The 16547-nt window shown below is 44.5% G+C and overlaps 1 protein-coding gene across 14 annotated transcripts in view; it reads right to left on the bottom strand.

Moving 5' to 3' along the window:
• C17H17orf67 (chromosome 17 C17orf67 homolog) overlaps nucleotides 1-16547 on the bottom strand; it is a 92189-nt gene that overhangs the window by 57256 nt on the left and 18386 nt on the right. For 5 of the 14 annotated variants that reach the window (XR_010153357.1, XR_010153356.1, XR_010153355.1 and 2 more), the window contains one exon: nucleotides 333-16008. Coding sequence is in view for 4 of the 14 variants with exons in the window: in XM_063799890.1 (XP_063655960.1) it covers nucleotides 15851-15951 (101 nt within the window). In the remaining 10 variants the exon portion in view is untranslated. Of the gene's footprint in view, nucleotides 1-332; nucleotides 16009-16547 lie in introns of those variants that run through there. The other 9 variants (XM_063799890.1, XM_063799889.1, XM_063799891.1 and 6 more) reach the window with 3 other exon arrangements.

Below are 16547 nucleotides of genomic sequence, written 5' to 3' on the forward strand. Positions count from 1 at the left end.
CGAACAAACCACACACAAACCCTAGCACTACCATTGCAATATCACACGGAACAGTTTCACTGCCCTAAAAATCCGCTTTGCTCTGCCTGCTCATCTGCCTAACCCCTGGCAACCACTGATCTTTATACTGTCTCTATAGTTTTGCCTTTCCCAGAATGTCATATAGTTAGAATCACAGAACATGTAATTGAATTTTCAGCTTGGTTTCTTTTCTTTAGTACTATGCATTTAAGTTTAACTCCATGTCTTTCCGTGGCTTGATAGCTCATTTTGTTTTAGGGTTGAATAATATTCCATTGTCTGTATGTATCATAGTTTATTTATTCATTCACCTGGACATCTTGGTTGCTTCCAAGTTGGAGTAATTATGAATAAAATTGCTATAAACATCTGGGTGCAGGTTTTGTGTGGATGTAAGTTTTCAACTCCTTTGGGTAAACACCAGGAAGTGTGATTATTGAATCGTATGTTAAGAGTAGGTCTGGTTTTGTAAGAAACTGCCAAACTGTCTTCCAAAGTAGCTGCACCATTTTGCATTTCCACCAGCAATGAGTGAGAGTTCTGTTGCTTCACATCCTCACCAGCATTTGGTGTTGTCCATGTTCCAGATTTTGGCCATTCTAATAGGTGTATAGTGGCATCTCGTTGTTTTAAGTTGCATTTCCCTAATGATGTACGATGTTTCACATGCTTACTTGCCATCTGTATATCTTCTTCATTAGATGTCTATTCAAGTGTTTTGTCAGAATGGGTTTTTAAAATATAAAGAACAAAAATAGCTTTACTGGTTTTTATTTTTATCACAACAGTGATACATATTACTTTCTTAAAGTCATGTAAAAAAAAAAAAAGAAAGTTATAAAGAAGAGGTTGAAAAATCCCTCTTGATTTTTCTGTATCCTGTTCCAAACTAATTTTTTTTTTTTTTTTTTTTTTGAGACAGAGTCTCGCTCTGTCGCCCAGGCTGGAGTGCAGTGGCGCCATCGCGGCTCACTGCAAGCTCCGCTTCCCGGGTTCACGCCATTCTCCTGCCTCAGCCTCCCGAGTAGCTGGAACTACAGGCACCCGCCACCACACCCGGCTAATTTTTTGAATTTTTAGTAGAGACGGGGTTTCACCGTGTTAGCCAGGATGGTCTCAATCTCCTGACCTCGTGATCCACCCGCCTTAGCCTCCCAAAGTGCTGGGATTACAGGCGTGAGCCACTGCGCCCGGCAGCAAAGTGATATATTTTTTTAATTTACCCACGTTGCTTCTTCACTTAAAATGCCTGCATGCCTCCCACTGGTCTCAGGAGAAAGTTCTGATTCCTTAATATGGCTAAGGTCTTTCCATGACCCAGCTATACCCATCTCCTGAGCCTCTTCTCTCACCATCAATACACTTGAGCTTTGTTCTCCATCTTTCCCTGAACAGGCCATGCTTGCTGTTCTTTCTAAGGCTTCCAAAGCACCTGTTGTTTGCTCTGCCTAGAACACCCCTGTACCTTCTTATTTTCCCATCTCACTCTTACCTGACTTTTCAGGCCTCAGCTTAGATGTTACTTCCTCTAGGAAGCCTTCTCAGATTCCCTGTGATCCCACTTCTCTGGGTCTCCAAAGCTCCATAGACTTTTCCCAGCATAGCCCTCCCTGGTCATTCTGTGTGGCAGTGAGCTCTCCCTGAGAGTGGGGACTTCATTGGCTTGCCTCATACTGTTTAGTGGAGGTCGTAGGTGGGTTGGCTCATACATTGGTATCAAAATTGGATGTTCCAGCTGGGCGTGGTGGTGCACACTTGTAGTCCTTGCTACTCAGGAGGCTAAGGCGAGAGAATTACTTAAGCCCAGGAGTTTGAGGCTTCAGTGAGCTATGATCGTGCCACCGCACTCCAGCGCAGGCAACATGGTGAGGCTCAAACAAAACTCAAAACAAAAACAAAAAACTTGATGTTCTTTTATGTTCCCTCCAAAAGAGAATGGATAGAGATGGGAATGATTTTTAACTTGGAGTGTGTTTTTTATATTGCCCTGAAGGAAATGTTGGTGCTGTAATTATAGGATGTGAACCATTACAAAGTATGCATAGAACAGGTCCATACAAACAGCAGGCCAATAATCAGAGAAGTGGCATTTCACCTTAGGAAAGAGTAGACATACTCAGTCATATTTGTGATGTGATTAAATTGTTTTTGGCATGTATCAATATCATAAAAACTCTAAATCATGGAAACCTTCCTATGGCATTAAGAAGGCTTTAACAAAGGGTCAGGTCCACTTTAGAACTCTAAGTTTTTAAGTTTTTAGAACACCCTCTAGGAACTCTGCATTCTACATCAAATGTACTCATTTAAAAAGAAAAAGAATGTGCAAAGGAAGGAATTATGAAGTGTCCAATTTTTCTGATTTTTTTTTCTTTCCCCCAGGACCCATGCAGTTTGGATTTGTTTTGGTTATGGTTGTTGTTTTCATTTAACTCATCAAAATACACTCAGTGTTCTGGCAGGGAGTCTCTGGGTCAGCTGGGGTAGAGGGCAGATGGTGAGAGGGCTCCTTGTGGGATCCAACAATGATTCCCTGGCTGCTTTCTGAACATGTTTGCGGATTTTGGGCTGAGTTCCTTCCCTATCCAGGGAGTCTTTGGCCAGAAGAATAGTAATTGGGAGGAACAGGAAGGCCGTGTGCAGTCTTGTAAATAAGGAACAACAAGTTCCCAGCATATAACTTTACTTGTTCAACTATTCTGTGGAAGCAGCACACTGAAGGAACCCCTGCTGCCTGCTTCTTGCTGGCCTGTTTGCCAGACAGGGAGGAATAGAGGCTAAGAGTCTGAGTCTCCTTCAAACCTGGACCCTGTCATTATTGCTTTACCTCTCCAGCCTCAGTTTGTTCATCTGCAAGATGGGGATTGCACTAGCACTTGCTTCCTTAAGTTAGTTAACTTGCTTCCTTGGGTTAGATACTAAATGAAATGGTGCAAATAAAGTTTTGTGCCAAATAAGTAGCCTGCATTTGTCCCTCCAGATCCTTTCTGTCTCCCTTTTCGCCTGGCCGTGGGACCCAGATTAATTGTCGCCATAGACTCCCTTGGCCTGTGGCTTCTGGTTAAGTTTCATCAGTGGGAGACACCAGAACGGATTAGAAGGTAGGAGGAGGGAGAGGCCAGGGTATTCAATCCCCTAGTTCCTCACCAAGGAGTCACAGCCACACCATGCATAAATACAATCTCAAAAGAAATCATTTCAGCTTGAATGTAATCTTTTTAAAGAATTTCTACAGTTCACCTCAGCAATTGGCTGCATCCCTCTCCTGAAGGCCACAGCTCCTAGGAGGCTGTCCTCTCCAGCTCCGGGAACCGTCTGCCTCCCTTACCCCTTTATGGTCTAGAGGTTGTTAAACCTGATCTTTTATTATTTCTTGTTGGTTTGCCTTAATCCTGCCCACGCCTTTGTAAAAAGTCTCTTTATTAAACACTCTTCAGGTACCCAGTCTCCTGCTGGGATCCCAATACTACAGGGCCTTGGCACATGATTCTTGGCACATAGTAAGAATGCATTAAATGCTAGCTGTTAACTTTGGCTACTATTAGATAACAAAGATCTGAGTACACATCAAGATTGTGAAGGAGAGCATCTTTCCCAGGAACTGGTACACAGGAAACTTTCCGTAAAGGCTTGTTGAAGAAAAGACTACAGCATCATTCTTCAAAGCGTGAGCTGTGTTCCCCTCAGAGGCCCATAAGGCCAAACTATTTTTAGAATAATACTCAGACATTATTTGTCTTCTTGCTGTATTGGCATTTTCACTGATGTGCCAAGGCAGTGGTAGGTAAAATGACTGGCGCCTTAGCAGGAATCCAGGCAGTGGTACCCAATTCTATTAGCGGTCATCATATCCTTCCCCACCACGCACTTACAGTACGAAAATAAAAATAAAACATTCTTAAAATGCCAGTTGCCCTGAAGAATGCCCTGGTGAAACAATATAGAGCGACCCAAAAGGGCATATGCAGGCAGTACTTCTGCTGTATGACAAAGTGCAATGGTTTTCACAAGGAAAAGCATGTGTGCAATTGCTGGTGTTGAACTGGCTATGCATGTTTTATGTGCATGTTGGGCAGACATCTTGACAATGAATGAAGTGAGCCTGTCACCTCAAGAAAAACAATTTACAGTATTTATTAAATAGAACTTCCCAGAGGAAACCAGATTTTGGAAAACTTGCATCTGCTACAGAAGGCTGGCAACTTCCCAATACTTAAAGACTTTTATAATGAGATCACTGGTGATATTAATGAATGTCACTACTGATACACAGTACCTTTTATAATTATATACTCATTTGCATCTTTACTCATTTAATCTCTGTCCCTCTCAGCCAAATATCCAACCAGTTTTTTTATGGCAGTGACCAAAGTATATCTGGTCTGTGACTTAGTGCTTGGCACACAGTAGGACCACAACAAAGCTCACTGGAAAAATGTATAAAGGAGCAAATGAATAAATGAAATAACTGTTCTTTCCCTATAATCTTGCTAAATCCTCCTTGGAAATTTTCTTGATATCTGTGTCAGTCTGCTCATTATAACAGCCTAGGCCAAATGTACATTAAAAGCACCAAAAAGTAATATATATTTCACACTCCTAAACACCAACTGAAATAATCATTGAAGAAAAACAACCAAAACAGACACACACTGAGAATAAGAAAGAAATGAGCACTGGTTTCCATGACATTTCACTATTTATTTAAAATATTAGGAAAACGAATATGCCACAAAGGCTTAAAAAGCAATCATTAGTCAAATCAAAAGGCAAATTGCAAATCTGCTGAAAACCACAAATTCAACAATTGCACTGGCTGAGTTAGAAATGGCCCAACATTAATGATAATCTCAAATGTTCCTGGACCAAGGAAGAAGGGGTATATGGAAAATGAGTTTTAATTTCTTCAGATTCCTTTCTCCAAGTGGGGGGTGTAAATCAAAGCAAAACAAAAACCAGTATCTGTGTTCCATGTCAAATGCCAACTATAATGATTTAAGTAAATTATTTCTCAGTAATTAGAGCAGAAATTAAAAGTAGGCCTTTATTATGGCTCTGGAGTGGTGTGATAATGAACTTAAATACCCACCAGAACTTGACCTATGCTGAGAATCATAAAGTGGACAGTTATTCTATCAAGGCAGGACCTTTTTCCAAGAAGGCAAAATACTTCCTGTGACATTTTTGCAGAATTAAAGATCCATCAGCATTTGGAAAAATTATTTTGCTCATTAGTACAAGCAAGGTAATCCTATATATAGAATGGTGGCTCAGAACTTAACTGCACTGGAATACTGAAGGCTCCGTCCTAAAGAAAGGCAGAACAGTGCTGTGGGCAATTTACACCTCGGTCACTCCAAACTGGCCTTTGAGGTAATGGGGAACAAAAGGGTAATGGAGTTACTATATACATTTGTCAAAGAGCTAAACATGAAAGCATATTTTACAAAGACTACTTACCATAAAGCTAAAATGATTTATATTTGCCCAACAAGAACACTCCTTAAAGGATCACAGGCCAAAATGGAACACTTCCAAGAAAAGTGTATTCCCAGGTTTCACAAGCACTTACAAATATAATCACAAAAGAAATAATTTAAGCTTGAAGACATTCAAGCTTTATTCAAGCTTCAAGACATTCATCTTTTTAAAGAATTTCCACAGCTCACCCGAGCAATTGGCAAACAACCTCTTCCCTAAAATTTGAGTAGATTAAGAGAAATTTAATGAGTCTAAGTGAGGCGATAGAAAATATTTATTTGGAATAACCTCCAGGTTTTATAGCAGAGCTATATCCCCACAAAATTTCTACCCTGGAGAGAAGCAAAGGAAGGAATGGAAAGAAGTAACAATCATTTAGTAAATGCCAATACTGTACGGTGCTTGGTGGTGGGGACCCAGAAGTAAAACAACTAGTCCATCTCCTCAAGTAATTTAGAACAGTCTAGTAGAAAGACATAAAAGAGTCAAAAATAGCAACCTTGCGCTGCAATTGCTATGCTAGCAGGACGTTGATTTACCAGGGGGAGGCACCAGGAAGGCCTCTCAAAAACGACATCATTTAAGGTGAGTTTTTGGGGATGAATAAGAGTTAACCAGGTAAACAAGAGCAGAAGATACAACTACAAAAGCAGGTGCCATGGGAGGAGAACTTGCAACACACCATCATCCCACATACATTGTTTCTACTCATGGATTTCCACTGCCAATGAATGGCACTAAGTTGCCTATACAAAACCCTACACGTCATTTTTTATCCCTATTCCTCCCTCCCTGCACCCACTCCTCCTGCCCCAGCAACAGCCCACTGGTCTCCAATTCAAGATACCATAATCATGTTCCCATGATATCTCTACCTTAAAACCTCTACTACAATACTCTCTCAGAAGACAGTGACATTGAATATTAAAAATAACATGAATTGTTTAAAGTCTTTTGGAAAGCAATTCAATAATGTATACTAAAAGCTTTAAAAATATTCTGATTCTTGGACCTAGTAATTCATTTTCTCGGAATATACCCATAGAAAATAACTTAAAATATTAAAAGTACTTTATGCACAAAAATGTTCTGAGTGTTGTTTATAACAGAAAGATATTGGAAATGATCCAACTATCTAACAAAAGAGGATAATTCATGGTTACAAATAGATTATAATAATATGAGGACATGTGTATGTTAATATTAAGGGAAAAAACAGGATAGAAAATTGTAGATACTTTTTTAAAATATATACAAAGACTAAAAAGAAATACATTTTTTAAATGCCTGTCTTTGGGGAGAAGGGACAGGACTACAGTTGATTTTCCTTTTTTTTTTTTTTTTTTTTTTTTTTTTTGAGACAGAGTCTCGCTCTGTCATCCAGGCTGGAGTGCAGTGGTGTGATCTTGGCTCACTGCAAGCTCCGCCTCCCAGGTTCACGCCATTCTCCTGCCTCAGCCTCCCGAGTAGCTGGGACTACAGGTACCCACCACCACACCTGGCTAATTTTTTGTATTTTTAATAGAGACGGGGTTTCACTATGTTAGCCAGGATGGTCTCGATCTCCTGACCTCGTGATCCGGCCGCCTCAGCCTCCCAAAGTGCTGGGATTGCAGGCGTGAGCCACCACACCCGGCCTACAGTTGATTTTCTTTTATTCTTTTGACTCTTTCTTGGTTTCCAATTTTTCAATAGTACATGTGAAAGGTTTAAATATTTTTAATTATACAAGTAATTACTCTAGTATACAATTCAAACATCAAATCACCACCTTTAATCCTAGTCTCCTAAATGAGATGATACAGTTAAACGTCAACTGATTACCTCTCTAGATCTTCTTTTAGAAATTTACATGCATATCCATGTACCTGTATAAATACTGCATATAGTATTGTTTTGGGTGTGAGTCCTAGGAAGGCAGAATTTTACTCTGTTACCCAGGTTGGAGTGCAGCAATCATAGCTCACTTCAGCCTTGAACTCCTGGGCTCAATCGATCTCCCACCTCAGCCTCTCCTGAGTAGCTGGAACTACAGGTGCATGCCACCCCACCTGACCAGGACTGTGAATTTTATTCAGAGTAAGACAGGAAGTCATTGGCAGGTTTTGAGCAGGAGAGGGTCAGGATCTTGTTTACACTTTAAGAAATGACTCTGACTGCTCCATTGACAGCAAGACAGGAAGCAGGGAGACCATTAAGAGATTATTGCTTAGTCCACTCTACAGACAATTGTGGTGGAGATGGCAGTGGAGGGTGAGAAGTAGTCAGGTTCTGGATTTGGAGGTGGTCCCCTTAGCCCAATGTGGAACGCTAAGGCAGCAGCCATTATGAGGGTAAAACAGTGAATTTTGTTTGGGCTGTTAGATCTGAAATGCTTGTTAAATATTCCAGTACAAACAGTGGTGTGGAGTAGACAGTCATGTAAATGACCGGGAAGAGGTCAGGCTGGAGATAGAAGTGTGTGCCATCAGCAGGGAGGTGAGCTTTAAAGCCACATGGAGGGCAGAGCCCTGGGACCTCCTGACATTTAAACAGCTGTCAGAGGCCAAGAATCCAGTAAAGGAAACCTAGCAGTGGGAGCCACCAAGTGGAATGAGAAGCCTGGGCGAGGCATGCTGGGAAAGTGGAAACCAAGTGAGCAGAGTGCCCAGAAGGAAGGAAGAGAGATCAATTGTGTCAAAACAAAACTAACATGTACTGGTTCCCAGTCCCAGGATGCCAGGAGCAGAGATGGACCACCTTTGCAGTTCTCCAAGACAGCACTTCTTGACTTGAAGGTGAACAGGGATCACCTGGGGGTTAGGGAGGCACAGATTTGCCTTTGGGAAGTATGGAGAGGAGCCTGGGTCTGCATGTCTGACGGGATCCCAGGTAAGGCCCATGCAGCCCAGCTGGGGATCATATTTTGAACAGCAAGAGTTTAGACCACAATCCTGAAAATCAACATAAGCACATTCATCACTAAGGAAACCTTCAAGGAAAGCTCAGAATATTTTTCCACCTTCTTCCCTCTAAACACAAACCTAGCCCTTCTTTTCGCACAGCCTGATCTTCATTAATTTCTCCCCAAACAGAGGTTTTTTCTCTGTCAGGATCTTGAGCCTTCATTACACCATGAGCTCTCTAACATGATGGGGCCACTTTGTCTAAAGTATAAAGTCAAGAGGATCGCTTGAGCCCAGGAGGCCCAGACTCCAGTGAGCCATGATCGCACCACTGCACTCCAGCCTGGGCAACACAGTGAGACCCTGTCTCAAAAATAAATAAATAATAAATAAATAAATAAATAGTAGAAAGTCAATTCAGCTGAAACCTACATGCCTCCAAAAGGGATGTCTCCAAGCAAATTAGTTCCAGCCTTCGGAGAGGGTTCATCCCATTCCTATGAAGTCTAGAACCCTACTCTCCAAAATCTCTGAAAATGTGGGGTCAAGTTTATTCTGAATATTCTCATAACCAATTTCTCTACCCCTGCCACTTCCACATTCTAGCCATTCCCTTGCTCTCTTGTCAGCCCCCACCACCCCATACAACACATCCCTGCCATCCACCATTCCCTCAAGGAACAACTAACACAAAGTTTCTGTATGTAGCGGACTTGTCCTAAGGTTTGGGGGTAGCAGTGGGTAATAACAGCACAGAGCAGAAAGCAAATTTAAACTCAGTGTCCAGAGTTACCATAAAATAAATGTATCCGTTATTCCTGCTGCTGGGAATTTCAGTGGGTTGCCGTCCTTGGGTTCTACCTTCCCACCTTTCTCTTCATACGCTACCTCCATACACTGCCTCCATACACTCAAAATCCCTCCTTCTCTCTTACCCAGAGCCATCTGTCTCCCTCTGATCTCCCTCTCCATCCCCTCTGGGCCTTGCCTTCCTTCATCTAGGTTCCCCGCAAGATGTCCGTGCTCCTCTGGGTTGAATACTGGCCCTCCCTACAGTACAGGGTTACCCAGCAATCTTCTCAAAAGCACTTTGTCCTTCCCACCACCAAGTCAGAAAAGAACAGCTTGTTGCAGTGAATCAGCAGGATCTATGTCAAACAGTCTAGCCCTTTGTGTGCACGGGCACAGCTTGTCTCAACCTGTTTTCAAAAAGCCTATAAATCCACAGAAGCCAACCTCTCCAATATTTAAGCCAAGTGTTAAGTTTATAAACATGGCTCAGTAGATCTTCATGAGGAGAGACTTCTGCAAATCTTCATACTTGTTTTCATTTTGAATTCTTAACACCTCCCCTAAAGCACCATTTGTTTACCCTCATCAATGGCCTCTTCCCTCTCTGAAAGTGTTTTCTTTTGCACAGTCCCTTAACATGGAGAAGCAAAATAAAATAACCTGACCAGTCATCTCTCGGTGATTTAGTGTGGAGGGGTGTGTGTGAGGGTATGTGGCTCTGTTCTCAAGGGCACATGCATTCTCCAATGATCACTAACTCTACTCATTTGCCCAAGTCCACTTGTTTGTCTCCTGGGTACCATGGCAAGAAGGTGCAATAGCGCATCCAAAACGTCACTTCCTATTTCCCAGGTATGACAGCATCTAAAGGCAAGCATTTAAGAGGCTGTGTCCTGAACCTCTAAAGGGCCCCTGGAAACAAGATCTAATCACATCATTCCCCTGCTTGAAATCCCTGCACAGCTCCCTACTGTGTACAGAAACCCAACTCTGCTGTGGCATCCAAGTACCTTCCAACCCAGCCTCACAACAACCTGGCGATGCCATCTGCCATCATTCCACAAAACCCAGGTCCGCAAGTCAAGGCGAAAGTAGAAGAGGGGGCTGGAACTCAGACCTTCTGAAAAAATACTCAGTAAGGCCTTTTCAAAACACACACACACACGAACCCTCACACACCCCTCACACATACACCCTCACATACACCCCTCACACACACCCTCACACATACACAGCCTCACACACACCCCTCACACACACCCCTCACACACAACCCTCACGCACACACACCCACACACACACACCCTCACAGACCCCACAGACTGCTCACACACAGACCCTCACACACACCTATTACACACATTCACACACTCCTCACACATACACCCTCACACCCCTCTACACACACACACCCCTCACACACACAGCCCTCACACACACCCCTCACACATACACCCTCACACACACCCCTCTACACACACACCTCACACACAGACCCCTCACACACCCCTCACACCCCTTACACATACACCTTCACACACTCACACACCCCTTACACATACACCCTCACACACTCACACACCCCTTACACATACACCCTCACACACACCTGCACCTTCACACACCTCACACACACCCCTTACATACACCCTTACACACACCCTCACACACCCCTCACACATACTCCTCACACATACTCCTCACTCACCTCACACACAATCCTTGCACACACCCTTCACACACACACCTCAGACATCCCTCATACACCCTCACACATGCATCCCTCACACACACCCCTCACACACCCCTCACACTTCTGACACACACCCTCACACACCCCTCACACTTCTGACACACACCCTCACACACCCCTCACACTTCTGACACACACCCTCACATACCCCTCACACTTCTGACACACACCCTCACACTCCTTGCACAGACCCCTCATGCACACCCCTCACACACCCCCACCTCACACACACTCCTTGAACACACCCTTCACACACACACTCACACACACCATCACACCCCTCACATACATCCTCACACACATGCATTGCTCTCCCACACTCCTCATGCACCCTCACACACCTTCACATACTCCTCACACACATACCCCTCATACAACTCTCACATTCGAATACACACACCCTCACACACACACCCCTCACACATCCCTCACACACACAAACACCTCACATGCACAAACCCCTCACACACACCCCTCACACACACACCCTCACACATACCCTCATACACACACCCCTCACACACATTCACACACACATACACACATACACAATACTGGCAGCCAAATTCACAGCATGGTGCATCCATCCCACCCTCTTCCCAAGCAAAGGGACATCTGTGCGCAGCTGTTCTTGGCCTACACTCAGAAACAGGGAGGGTGAGGAGGTCTTGGCAAAAGGCAAAGAGCCAGAAGGGCTGGCTCCCAGGAGGCAAAGGCCTTAGCCTCTGAACTCCCTCCTTCCCAGGCTATGAAGATGTGGGCCCGTACGGCAGCTCTAATGCCAGCCTCTGACCTCCCCTGGCCAGAGGTCCAGGCTTATCGGCTCCTCACCACCCAAGGACAAACCTGAGGCCACTGCCTCTTATGCTCCAACTGGGAGTGCAGGGCCAGGATCATTTTGACAGTCACAGTTAAATGCAGTAAATTACCTCTTTTTACATGCCACTGACTGGCATTATTAATTTTGCTTTCAGTAAATCCATAAAAGAAGAAGTCAACAAGGAGACCCAAGAAGCGTGAGTGGGTCAAATGGTAAGTCGAGGATGTGGAGTACTCCCAGCCGCAGGGCCAGCATGAGGTGAGGAGGCCTGTGGTTTCTAGGGATACCCCTCCAGGGGCCTCAGAATAAACTGCCTGACTCCTCGCTTGGGTTGGTATCCTGCTGCCTCTGGCTCTTCTGTCACATTGCAGACTGGCACCAGGAAACCTGTGTCAGCCCCAAGGTTCTATCCAGAGCCCTACAATATGAGACCTGGAACTAGACATTCTGGAATCTAGGCCAGATTCCAGCCAAACTCTGCATTTTATAGATGAAAAAACTAGGCTTCCAAAAGAGGAAGTGACTTACCCAAAGTCCACAACTAGTTAGCGGCAGAATATGGACTGGAAATGCACTGGGTGGAATATTCTTCCTGCCTCATCCCTACCCCCTGCCCTGCCTGAGAACTCCTGGTCATCCTTCAAGCCACAGCTGGGTGGGCACCTCCTCTGGGAAGCCATCCCAGCCTCCCCTTTCCTTCCAGTTGGAGCTCGAGACTCTCTTCTTGCAGAGCCGCAGTCCATTGTACCAGATAACCTCGTTAGTGAGCCCAAATCAGGCTGGGGCTTGAGACTCTCTTCTTGCCGAGCCGCAGTCCATTGTACCAGATAACCTCATTAGTGAGCCCAAATCAGGCTGGGGCACTCTGGCTCCACCTCCACACAATGGGCACCTTGAGTAAGGAAGAACGTCTGGTTTATCTTTCATCCTCAGTCCCTGGTGCTTAGTAGGGCACGGTCAATATAAAATCTAATTAAGTGCACATCTTGATCAGCACTCACCACTTGACCCTCTCACTCTCTCTTTTTGTCTAAACAACTAAGATACTCTCCATACCACCCAGTTCAACATTTAACAGCTTTCTAAATGCTTTTATGTTCCCAACTAGACCACAGGAGCTGCTATACACGTGGCTGATTTCTCCCAGATGGCCTAGCCCAGTGGTTCTCAGCCTCGGCTGCAGGTTGGCATCACTGGGGCTTTGGCCCCATCCCCCATACCCAGGTCCCACCCCAGGCCACCCCTCTGGGAGTGGGACCCAGGCATCAGAATTTAAATTCCCCAGGTGGTTCCAGAATGTAACCAAAGTTAAGAAACACATTTCTAGAAAAAATACGATACCAGAAACTATTTGTTAATTCAACCAATTCTGTGTGTGTTCAAGTGAGTGCAATTATAGAGAGAGACAGAGAGAGACACACACAGCATGACAGAGAGTAAACAAGAAAAAGTTTACTTGGCAATGTGTAGACTCGGTTCCTCTCCTTTGGCACTATTGACATTTTGGGCCAGAGGGTGGTGGAGGCTGCCCTGTGCCCTGTGTAGGGTGTTTAGCAGCATCCCTGGTCTGTACCCACTGGGTGCCAAAAGCAATGCCCCACACAGGTGTAACAACCAAAAATGTCTTCAGATATTGTCAAATGTCCCTGGGGATGAGGGGGCATAATCACCTATGGATGAGAACTACTGGTGTAGACTAGCCACCCAATAATTGACTGCATGTTTGTTTCACATTTCAATTGTAAAACATATGACCACTTTTCCAAACTGGACTGAATGCCTGAGGATTCTGGACATTGGATGAAGTGTCTCTGAGAGGGACATGGAGGATGGGATGGTGGCTCAGCAATAGGTTCTGAGGCAAGAAGGAGTTACATGGAAACTAATCAGGTAGGTTCGAGGCAGTTAAGAGGAGCAGGTGGTGGTCAAGCCTATAAAAGATGAGCAAAACAAACCAGAAAAAGCCAGATATTCAGTAAAATCGCAAAGTTGGAAGCAAGCAGAGGGCTGTCAAGGATTAAGGGAGGTGATGACCACAAGTGGGAAAAAGCAAACAGAGGAGAAGCTTTCAGAAGTTTTTGAGCAGGGGAAGGACCACACAAAACAGGGTTTTAGGGCCAGAGTCTAGCCTGGCAACAACAGTTGCAACAACGGGCTGCAGCAATTCAAACCCACCTGTTCACCCACATCTACAATGCCTCAGTTAGGACAAAGACTGTTATTCCACAGACAGAGTTCAAAAGAGCCAGGTGCAGATGCTGGCACAGAAAATGTCAGGGGGCAGACGTGGGAGTCATTAGAGCTGCCTCTCGAGCACCTTGAGCAGGAGCCACTGCTTTGAGGACTCTTCAACCAGCTCCCCCAGCCCCTGCCGGGTCCCTGAGGAAGAGCTGCAGAATGGCCGCTCCAGGCATCATGCCAAAAGCACAGGGGGCCAGCCAGAGCCCCCACCCCCAACCCGCCAGCCGCCAACAGGATCCCTCCCTCCAGGCATCCTCCTCCCCATCACAGTTGTGCACATGCTGCCCTTCCTTCACCCCAGCCCCTCCTATGCCTCCCCGCCTTGCTCTGCCACCCCCACTCTCTTGGCTTCTCTATCTCTCTGCATTCCTTCTCAGCCCTTTCAGGGTTCCTCTTCCTCTGCCCACCTCTGAGTGTTGGTGATCCCAGACTTCAATCATGGGCCCCTTCTCTCATTGTCTCAAACTCTCTAACACCCAGATCTGTACTCCCCCACTTGAAAAATCCTTCAGTTGTTCTCTACTAGATACAAGATAAAACCCAAGATACCTCTTATTCTACAAAAAAAAAAAAATTAAAAGCCACATCTATCCCTAAGAGCCTGAAGTCATCTGTTCTTAAATCATACTGCATAGCAGCCATTTGCTTACTTCTGTCTCCACCACAGACTTTGAGCAGAAACCTACAGCCCCAGCACCTAGCAGGTACCAGGTACTTAATATTCAGAGGAGTACTTACCATTTGCTGAGCACTTTCTAAGTGCTTTCTTAAGAAGTACTTTGTTTTATCATCATAATTATTTTACATTTATTATTTATAATAATAATATTATAGTAATATCAGCAATAGTATTTATTATCCCCATTTTATAGATGAGAGTACTGAGCTGCAGAAATGTGAAGAAACTTCCCCAAATTTACCCAGTTAGTAAACAGGGAGATTCAAACCCAGTCTGACCCCAAAGTCAGCACTCTTCGTCACTGTGCAATACTATATCTTAATAAGAGCCTTTAAATGAAATAATCTAATTATGCACGAGATTTTGCAGTGAATGAAGGTAAATGCTACTGCAGCTCCTTCTGAGCCGCAACATGGAGATTCAGGGAAAACAGGATAAGCATCGTGCCCAGATGAAGGGGCCAGGATGGGAGACCAGCCTGACAGACAGGCTTCCCAGACATTCTAACTTTGCTGGGTCACTGCTACTTCCCTTCACTGGGTGGGGCTAAAATGCCACCAAAGTCAGTATCATTTTAGCAACAGGAGGAACCAAGCCAGGCCTGAATTGGGTCCGGGGCCAGCATAGCAGGGTCTAGTAACATCTACTCACAGAGGGAGCCTGGTTCAGAAAGACTAGGCAGGTGGATATCATGACCCCACAGGGCAGAAGTAAGGCCAGAGACCAAAATCAGAGGGATGAGATTGGAGCAGAACCCCTCAGGCAGCTGGGGCAGAGATTCTCCCTGCCTGGACAGACCATCATTGACCAAGGATGCTGGTCCAGCCTGCTCCGGGGCCCAAGTGAAGAGGCAGGAGATGGGGTTAGCGTTGGCTAAAGGGAACAGCTCCCCAGCAGGACAGGGGTGACATTCAGCAGCCCTCTCCAGATTCTAGAACTCCCACCATTGGCCTCATTATTTTCTATTTTAAGTTACCCTGTTCATAACAGGTGAGTCGGGCTGGCACCTCCAAAGAAGAAAATGCATAGGTAAAAGATTGAGATTGCAGCTATCTTCTACCTGAAACTCTAACCGAACCCCTAACTAGCAGCCCATGCTGGGACCAACACCTAGTTTCATAGTGAATGGCATTCAAATGATCACATTTTCTTTAAAACTGCCAGAGCAAAGCACTCACCCGCATTGGCTCGTCGGGGAATCCGGGTTTGCTTGGTCTATCCTGTCGCCGAGATCTTAGGAGCTGTTTGGCCTGCTTCTCTGTCAAAATCGGGGAGGTCTCTGGAAAAGTCGGGAAGGTGCCTTAAGGACACTCAGGCTCAGGAGTTCATGAGCCATCTCAACAGTCCAAGGCAAAAGATTTGCAAGTTCAATTTTGGTTAAAACATGAAAGTTATTTCCCGGGGACCTGTCCCAAAGGATGCAGCATTCCAGAGGGCTCAGGAAGGAATTTTGAATTGTTTCTAACATGATTACTCAGAGCAAAAGCTGCACAACCTAAACATATTTACTGATTGCAATGGTCCATCTCTTTGAAAGTGGGTATTAATTTAATGAATCTTCATTTCACTGGTCTGTGTCTCTTAGGTTTGCTTTCATGGAAGTTTTTTTTAATCCTCACTACACTAAATCAAGTTTAAAGTCATTAGTGGAAGATGCCCAGTGATAATAAGATTATGTTAAACTTGATCATCACAACCCCTCAAAGAAGATAGTATAAAAGTGCTTTGATAATTACTTGCAAATTCTAAAAGATATTATCATAATAAAAATATATCAAATTTTGGTGATCTCATATAAACTCTAAAATAAGCTATTAGAAGCTGAAGATTTATCAGCACTTTTGAGAATTAGTGCTCAAATACATTTAAAGATTT

The sequence above is a fragment of the Pan troglodytes genome, chromosome 19 (genome assembly GCF_028858775.2).
Source record: "Pan troglodytes isolate AG18354 chromosome 19, NHGRI_mPanTro3-v2.0_pri, whole genome shotgun sequence".
Lineage (NCBI taxonomy): Eukaryota > Metazoa > Chordata > Mammalia > Primates > Hominidae > Pan > Pan troglodytes.